The sequence below is a fragment of the Meleagris gallopavo genome, chromosome 2 (genome assembly GCF_000146605.3).
Source record: "Meleagris gallopavo isolate NT-WF06-2002-E0010 breed Aviagen turkey brand Nicholas breeding stock chromosome 2, Turkey_5.1, whole genome shotgun sequence".
Classification (NCBI taxonomy): Eukaryota; Metazoa; Chordata; class Aves; order Galliformes; family Phasianidae; genus Meleagris; species Meleagris gallopavo.
In genome coordinates this window covers 68,790,047-68,799,681 of record NC_015012.2, presented here as the reverse complement: position 1 = coordinate 68,799,681, position 9,635 = coordinate 68,790,047, and the positions used below count along the sequence as shown (strand labels likewise).

The 9,635-nt window shown below is 38.4% G+C and overlaps 1 protein-coding gene across 1 annotated transcript; it reads right to left on the bottom strand.

Moving 5' to 3' along the window:
- Positions 1-1,264: 1,264 nt before the first annotated feature.
- Positions 1,265-9,635, bottom strand: NDUFAF4 (NADH:ubiquinone oxidoreductase complex assembly factor 4; the record flags this gene model as incomplete). Its single annotated transcript, XM_010707565.3, has 3 exons — positions 1,265-7,087; positions 9,351-9,448; positions 9,590-9,635. Coding segments are annotated over 3 exons (441 nt in total), but the record flags the coding sequence as incomplete, so codon positions are not given.

Sequence of the window (9,635 nt, the reverse complement as noted above, 5' to 3'; positions counted from 1 at the left end):
TTGCTCAGCCCCTATTAAAGCTATGTCACCCTGCTCCTGCATGTCAATAAGAATCCAGCACTCATTAATCCAGTACAATTGGCACTGTATAACCTTAACAGACTAAGGACAAGCTCTGAGAGAGCTACAGGAATTATATATGGTTCTAATGATCTGCAATTTTATGGGTAAAATAAATATAACCTCTCTAAAATTTAAATGTAGAAATAGCAAAATATACATATGTTAAAAAAAATCCTGACTAAGACAATTCAATATTAATTTCTTATATTTCTTTTTATTTCTTCTCCGGTGCTAGGTGATGTTGGACAAGATTATTCCTAATGATAAGTCAGAGAAAAAACGTAGCAGCAAATTAAGTAGTCCTTTGTGCGATGACTTACCTAAAAGCCATGGGGTGAAGTGACCTTGCAGAGCACAGCTAAAACAAACACTACATCTGCTTTCATATTTCAGATGTAGGTGCATCCTGGAAGGTCATCTTCCCAAAAAATGCATTCAGGTCCCTTGAATCCCCCTTCCAAAAAAAGTCACACGATATTCTGGTAAATCTCTGGGGGCACTTCAAAGCTTTCCCAGTTAACAGCATAAAACAAAGAAAGGAAGCAAACTGCAATTAAGATGGATTTGGCTTTTAGAAAGTTTTATTTGGGGGAAAGGGGTTATTTATAAGGATCCAGTAACAAAACCATCAAGCTGTATCTTCTCTCAAGCCTGGAACTCCATTCCTGCCTAGCAAATGTAGTGCAGGGATGCAACAGATAAGCTGCTTTCTCATCTTTAAGACACATTTTTTTCAGCTGAATCCTCAGATACCACTCTGCAACCATAGAAACGGTTTGACCAATTGGAACAAACCCTGCATTTTTATCTCTTCAGTAATCACTTTTCCTTATCACAAAAATAACTTGAAGCCAGCAGTGTGTGAAGTTAGTTCAGACTCCAGTTGCCTTCAACTTGAAACAAAGCTTTGATCAAGACTGCACGAGTGCTTTGTAACCGTGCCCTGCACAGACAGGGCAAAGCGTATCAAAATCCTTCATGGTGTTCTTTAGCCTGGCACTATTTGTCTGCTGGTTTTTCTCCTCATTCTGAGAAATCCTGATGATATGTGCAGGGGATAGCAAAGAAGATGCTGTTGTTTCAACAAGGATAAAGTATTATTTCAAGAAAGGCGTTTCATACTCCGTTAAAAATGATTTTTTTTTTTAAAGGGAAATTACCACAGAGAAGTTAAATTCAAGACACAACAAACAACAGCATGTCAAAAGCTTTATGTAATTTATTTACATTAATATCATATTCTGCATTTCTATTTTAACTAGATTTAGATTTTCCTTTTTCATTTTCAGAAGTAGCTAGCAGCTAACACAATGGGATTGGTTCATATTTCTGAAAAGTATTATTTTAGGTTGCAGCAATCTTAATGGGATTTGAGGAGTATGGCTCACATTCAGCTCAGGCCTTTGTCCTGACTGAGAATTAATTGCATATCCTGGAAGAACTGAATGTTGTATTATAAAGCACAATGCTGAAGCAAGGATTGAATTCCATAACAAGTTCCAAAGCAGCAGAATTGCAGAAAATGCAACATTTTGAGTATAAAAACCCAACAAGGGTTTCCTATAATGCTCTGTCAGTGAAACTATGTTTTTTCCTTAGGATCTCTCAGAAACGTTGCTCTTTCACTACTTTTTTAAGGCTAGAGAACTATTTATGTTTTTGAACCTATGCATTACAAATGGATATTTGTCATTGGTGGAAACAAGACTTGCTTTTAATTGCATCTTGTCAGCTTTTAGTCACGACCTGTGGCCATGGTAAAATTCAAATAACCTTTATTAAAATATACAAAACAGTGTATTGTTTCCAAAAAGGCTAAGAAACCGCGATTAAATGCCAGTCACAGGAAAATAGTTCCAGTTTAATATTAAAGTACTGCATGTGCAGAAATGAGCTGATAGAATTTATCTTTAAGTGACAACAACTATGAATTTGTTCCCACACAGGAAATCTTTAACAGATGACAGGTAATTGAGAAAGGAGGAACACAATATGAATTTTATTCCCAATTCCTTCCCCTGTGGAGGAACAAAACGAGCCATGTGGCATTATTTCTTCCAGAAGACATCTTCAGTAGCCTGCTTTGCTTTAATTCACTGCTACTCAATGCACTTGCTTTCTGTTTATTCCAGTTTCACTGTAGCTTTAGATACACAGTAAATCAGCCTCACTCATTGTACACAGTTAATTACAGATCTGTGACACAGGGCTAGAGACTTGCCAGATGGCACACGGCAACAAATTAGTGGGGAGAGTGGGAGGACAGGATCATGGCAAGGGAGTGAATGGCAGCAACCAGTTTGGGATGAACTTCTGCTTATCAGAAGTCTTAGCATTTGTTTCTGAGACTGACTAGAACAATAACAAAATATTTCCCATTATACGGCAAGGTGAGGGATATCTTAAAACCAAATATTTTGCATTCAGCTTGAATATTCTTAGCAATAAATGACATCTCATATCAAACATAAAAATATTTTACTAGACTATAAAAATAGGTTTTAGAATAAACTTTTCCTGTCCCAAATCAAAGAACTGCAGATAATGTACTCAAAAAATTCAGTCACATTTTGGTACTGTACCTAGTTTTAGTAACTTTTTTCCTCCCTGTGGACATGGCTGGTAATAGAAGTAACATGAATGTGTTTGATCCAACCGAAAGATAGCAACTGATGCAGACAAGGATAAAAGACTGCTTCTCAGTTCTAAATACATGCTTTAGGGTACAATGCTGAGCTACCAGCACAAAGGACCGGGACTGAAGGCAACTGAGTGACAGCACACAGCCTCCTGCCCAGCACCTCAACTCTGCAACACAACTGTGGTCCAGGCAGCACCTGGTCTGGAGCAAGTCAGAACTGCTTGAATCACAACCTGCACTATGTTGTTTTTTTCCCCTTGGAACAAAGCTCTGTGCAATTAAGAACAGCGCATCCTTTGGATCAGAGAAAACACTCTGAAGACTACGCCTTCATCTTTTTTTTCCTTCTCTCTGCTAAGACAGGCAGTTAGCACCAACTCAGTATTCCCAGCCACATGCAGGCTACCAGACCTGCATTGTTTCTCCAAACACCTCTCACATAAGCAGACCTATCAGTTACTTTACATCCATGCTTCTGCTTGCAAAAGCGTGTGTCAGGAATAAGCCTGGATAGCACCAGCAGCATCAATGGACTCTGTTCTATAGGGCAACCCCACTCACAGGTATGGCTGCACCTGTGCACCAGTGCACCTAGCCACAGACAGGGCTTCAGTCCTACAAAAGCCTTGCATCCCCGTAGGAGCTGACTACTCTGCTACAGCTCCCTTCCAATTTCTTCTCTTTTAATGCAGCAGTGCCACACTTTGTCAGGAGGCCAAAAAACATGGATGGACCTACTGCACCCTCTTACAACACCTAATCCTGATCCGTGCTAAATAGCTTGTCGTCACCTTCTAGGGGGTTGTTCTCTCTGTTACAAAAGCATTGTCTGGAAGCCCTCAACAGAAAACGCTTAGCACCAATAACAATGTGGCAGTACCTACCTAAACCATGGAAGGTTACAAAATTAACTAGGTTCATAGATTACTGAGACGTATTCAGTAAGGACAGGCACCAATGCAGTGGTTTGATCATTAATAGCATGTCAGTCAGCACAGACCTTCCTTGCCCTTCCAGACTCAAGTACCAAAAGCCATTTGCACCTGAAGCCTACCTGCACTGAGCAGGTTCCTATAGCTGTTGCTGTGAATTCAACACCGCTGCCACACGACAACCAGAAAACTATTCTAAAAGCATTCTGGCACAGAACTATGAAACCTGAAGCTTCCCAGAATTTCAAACAAGTACAGTCTTATATGAAAAAGGCCCTTTTAAACAAACAAGCCCTTTTAAACTTCAGAAGTTTTAATCCTGTATTACAACTACTTGAGGTTTGATCCCATTTTTCAACACAGAAATAAGATACTCTTTAAGTTTAGTACATATATCTAACTTAAGAGCATCACTTTCTTTCCTTCTTGGGTAAAAATAGGTTGCTTAAAAGACAGGTTGGTTGAATATGCTGGATAACTACAGAAAGATTGCTTTTTTTTTTTTTTTTTTTAACTGAAGTTCCCTCTACTGAACTGCACAGAAAGCGGAGTTAAACCTCCTTCTTGCCTTACAACACTGAACCTGCTATTTCAGCAAACTGCAAGAACCTGGCTACTATTAATACAAAGAAAGGCAGCACAAGATCTATTTTAGTTTAAAATACCTCAAAGGACAAATGTTGAAGATGTATGAAAAGCTACATCCCTTTTGAAAATCTGCCACAAGTTCTCCAGAACAAAACGTTTGCTCAGTCCTCTCACCTTTACCTCAGATATGTTACTCCTGGAAGGCAAGATACCACTCTGCTGAAATAAAACAAGTCACTGATACTGTGATAACAGAACATAAGCAACATTTGCCTGTGAGCCAGTAGAAAGCAAAAAGAGCAGCTACATAGTTTTCATAGAAAGTGGCAGAGAAGACTGGCTGGAGAAGACTGGGAATACAAACTTACAGAATGAAGCTAGAGAAACAGATGCACTGAAGTGAGGACATCCCAGAAAACACAGATAAGTGAGCAAATAGACTCCCCCTAGAGACATCTTAGAGAAAACTCAAGTCTAGAAGCGAGAATACCTGCTGGAACATTCCTACAGAACAATGTAAATTGTTCTTTACCAAATTTAGTAATTCTACATAGCAGTCAAAAACATTTGAAATTTGGCACAGCATATCCATAGAAATGAAACATGAGAAATTATCCACATAAGAATCCCATAAAACATGGCAGATCCCCACAAATTCTCCATAATTACCACTTCAAAACATTTGCTTGAAGAACACCTTTTTCTTATGTCAACAGCTAAACAGCCACAGGAAAGGGAATAGACAAAACCAAGTTAAAAGTGTAAAAGAAATACCAAAACAGGTACTGAGTCAAGGGGCATGGTTAAACCGTTGTCTAATGCTGATTGTAAGGCAAGTTTTTAATTAACTCCAATGCATAACTGAAGATCCATTTTCAAATAAGGAAATCACAGAGTATCCTACAAAAATAAAGTATCTGTACCAAATGTATTCCACAGCTGTTCTTTCTGAATTCCACCTTAAATATTACACTAGGATGAACAGTATTGAAAAATACAGTGTTTCTGTTACAGCATAGAAGGGTATTTTGTGGAAAAGAAGTAAATTATAATGTGGCTCACAGCTCAGAATTATTATTTGTTATTTCCAGCTCAGGTCTGTCCCCGTTAAGTTACAGATTACTCACATCCAAGACAAATCAGAATCTTTACACAATCTTTCACTTGTCTATAATGATATGTACTTTAAAAAAAAAAACTTTGAATACACTGTGGCAAACTATAATTAAACACTTTGTTCCACTTCAGAGAAGAATCTTGCTATGAAATAGCAAAGCTGATGTTGTTCTTGTTAAAATATTTGCCATAATCAGAATTCTAAGACCTAACAAGAAGTCATTAAAAAGGAAGTTATATTTAGCTTTTTTTGATGATGGACATTAGAAACATTCACATTGCAGTGTAAACATTTCAACATTATTTTTTAAATGAAAACAAGCATACTGTAATTTTAAACATAAACTCTGCTTTCTTTTCTAAGTCAGCTGGAGAACATGAACCATTTTTCACCAGTCAGTACTTGCCAGCAGTGCTAAACTTCTTCCTTATTTACACAGACCCAGAGTATCAAGGCTACAGTCCAGTTATCTCCGCAGCTTGACTTTCTTTACTAAAAACTAAAGGATGCTGTCTAACTTGAGTGTGGTAGCCTGAGGAAAACTTGTTTATCAGTGAACACGCTGATCTAAGCTTGTACTTGGATGAATCAGAGGAGGCCTCCATGGGGGAAAAAGGCTTATTACAACAGCACAGGTAGACATTTACAAAAGATTTACTAGTGGGTTCAATCAGTAGATACAATTGCATTTAACAGCTACCTACTATGTGAACCATTACTTCCCATACAGCAAATGCCAGAGGCCGCTGTAAAAGACTGCCATACTAGATTTTCACTCTACAAATTCAGTGACTGATGGAGAGTACCTGGGGAGGTACAGATAATTCAGCAAAATCAGAATGGAGTGAAAGAAGGGTCACACATTAGTCATCAGGAAGAAGCCTTCTTGCTATTCTTTGTATTTTGACATAGCTGAGCATCCTAAATCTTATGGCTAATACTCTTTATAAAGTGTAAGTATTATTTAACTTTTATACAACAGAAATAAAGCTGCTTTAACATACACGCACCTTGAGAGCAAGTCCTTGCAACATGAATTACAAAGCTAATACACACAGAGTACTGATTTTGCTGGAGGCTAGGAAGTCTCTGTTAAGAAAGACAACCTGTTCGTGTTTTTTTTTCCTTGTTTGTTTAAGTTAAATTTCTAAATAGAATTTACATATTTTAACTGAATGGAAAACACACGAATGAAACAATCAGAACCCTGTAACAGGCTCTCACACAACTTAGTTGTTAAAATCTGTTTTACAAACTCTGTCCTTAATTACCAGATGTAACTGAAGCTATCAAATGCAGAATGGAATTGCCTGAATACATCTTTTTGGTACAAGACAGCAGCCTTGCTGAATAATGAAAATAACATTACCAGCACTTTTCAGACACTGAACATACCCAGGAGTATAATTAAGACACAAACAAGATCACACAAGTTTTTTATAAATATTCTTAAGTTGGTTTTATAGCTTTTTTTGTTTCTTTAGGAAACTCTTGAAGGGAAAAAGGAATGAAGAATTCCAGAAGAGAGTTGACTTCATTCAGTTCCAGACTGTATTCTGCTGCTATTTTCTCTGCAGTCCATATCTGAGGATGAAGTCTATGATTATTAAGAAGCACCAGAGCCTCCACAATGGAAATTTTGCCTTTGGGAACTTTCTTAATATCTAGCTCTTCCAAGTGACCTAGTTTTGTCAATCTCTTTTCCACCTGTTTACGTGGAAGATGTTCACCACCTCCATTTTTTACCTAATTGTGGGAAGAAAAACAAAAAGAGATTATCAGCAGTTCCTTTTACTATGCATACTGTAACAGTTAAGCTATTTCTCTAAATATGGCATTTCCCAGTAATTTTTCCCATTTTCACAGCCATAAAAAGGTAGCTTAGCCACCCTCGCTTTTTAATATCAAAGACATTACAGCTAGTTGTTGCACAGCCACTCCATATAGAGGGCCAACTCCCTATTCACATCATGAAAAGTTACAATCCAGTACTGTTGAAGTGCTGTACAGACTCAGCAGCCCTACATACAGGCCATTTGGTAGCCAAATGTAAATGCAGATAACCTAATATTTGATACTGATCCATGCCAGTGGGGAGGGGAAGGGGAAAAAACACACTGAAAACTGGTATTCTTCTCACGATACCACTGGAAATCCTTTTCATTCTCCTCTCCTTTTATTTTCATATTTCAGTTTTGCAACTAAAAGATATCACCTCTCTTGCTCTATCTCGAGAACAAGCTCTGCTGAACAAAGAAAAACTATTTAGCGCCATCATGTGCAATTTAAATCTCAAGACCACTGCAGTACTCAGACACAGAAAGTCTCTTCTTTCAAGTCCTTTCATATTTCCTTTTCTAAGTCATTTCCGAACCTGCTCTACCTTCCCTATATTGTTTTTTATTAAGATTTCAGTAATGAATGACGCTACAAAAAAGAAACAATGGAAACCTTCTTAAGAAGTATTTTTAAAGGAAAGTGTATGCAGCTACTGTATTAACCCAAAGCTGAGAAAACCTATGTGGATGCTACACATCTGTAACAGCCTGTTTCTAAATTGCACAGAAACTCTGACAATGCTACCTACTTTTCTCTTAATTTCCCGCTAAAAATTATACTCAGATAATGAATAACTTTTCAAGCCTTAATAAAATGACCCATCTCTAGGTATCTGTCACTACAGGACTGAAAGTTGATACTTTTTCATGTAACACAGACACACCAAATATGTGTACAGTTTGCACAAAGTATTCAGAGGAAAGAAGTGTTCAGAAAAATATCAGGACAAGAAGCTTTTAGAAAGAAACTTTTGCTCATAAGCCTCGCTGCTAACACATTAACCACGCTTTTCCTAACAACATTAGGCAGACACACCACAAGTGCAAGTCTTATGTGGCAGCTGTCTTGCAGGAGGCACAGAATGAGGCACATCCACAGAATGATTTGTTCCACTTGTGGCTTTTCCTGAAACTTCTCCTGACAGGCTTACAAATGAAAGTGTTTAAAGATTTTGCTGCAATGCTGGTTTTTTTGCTGATGTTGATGGTCTCATTCTTGGGTGGTGCTGTTTGGATCCAGGAGTTGGACTTGTTGATCTTTATGGGTCCCTTCCAATTTGGGATATTCTATGATTCTATATTGCAATTAAACTTTCAGCTCTGCAAAATTAGAGTCCTAACCTCTATTATGAAAATTAAAGATAGAGATTACTTGGAAGCTTCAGGGAAGAGTGTCTTTTAAAATACTTTAGCCTTAAATAGATGGTACTGTGGATGTTGCAAATCAAAAATACTTAGGAATAATTAGAAATATTATTGCTAGACGAGTATAAAACTTTTACTAGTGAAAGAAGGAGCTAGAATAAAATGGTCCAATAATGCAAGAGGTAAAAAGGTGGAAGAAGGTGGAAAAAAAGGAGATTATGCCCCAATCTGCCTGTTACTGGATGGGATATGCCTTGCTTTCCAAGTCAAAGACTGCAGTGTTGGTAGTGAGTAACCTGATGGCCAAACAGTCCACAAGGTTGTACAAGAATAAACAAACCCGGGCATTTCCTGAGTCACATAAGGAAAAAGCTCTGTATGAGATGTCATTAACATCAGAAATCTTTAATGCCTTTGCTATCTACTACATCCATGCCTCAGCATCAGTCCCAACTTCTTTTCTTCTCAGAGCCACATGGGATATCTCTGGCAAACAGTATCTTTCAGAGGCGTTGGCCAACCACCCTTCTGCATTTGAGGGAGCAGAAACTGGAACTTAGGTGAAGAACAAAAGAAGATCACTGCTATGTTAAAATGGAGGACTGCAAGCATATAGGTTGCATGATCACAATCTGTGCCAGTGGTGTATAACTGAGCACTGAAAACATCACATTTACCTACCAACAGCAAAGCTTCTAAGCACTAACAAAAAGTTACCCTTTAAAAAGAAAAATGCCTTAGAGTTTGCGTGGGGCTTGAAAACAACAGAGCTGATGCTCGTATGCCTCCTACAGAGAGGCACCCACCTGTGCCGGGGGGTCTCTGGACTCCACATAAACATCTTTTAACAAGGTGAGGAGCCTGTCGTCCTTCCTGTAAATTTCTTGCTGTATCTCAGGGAGGTCTGAAGGCCAAGGAGTAAAGAACAGAAAAAAGAACAAACAAGCAAATAAACAAACAAAAAAAAGCACAGAGGCGAGTCACAAAACTTCCCCTTCTGTGAGCCGCGCCCCAGCACCAGCCCATCCCCGTTACAGCCCGTTACCCGCAATTCCCCTCGCACACAGCGGCGCGGCCCCTAGCAACCGTCC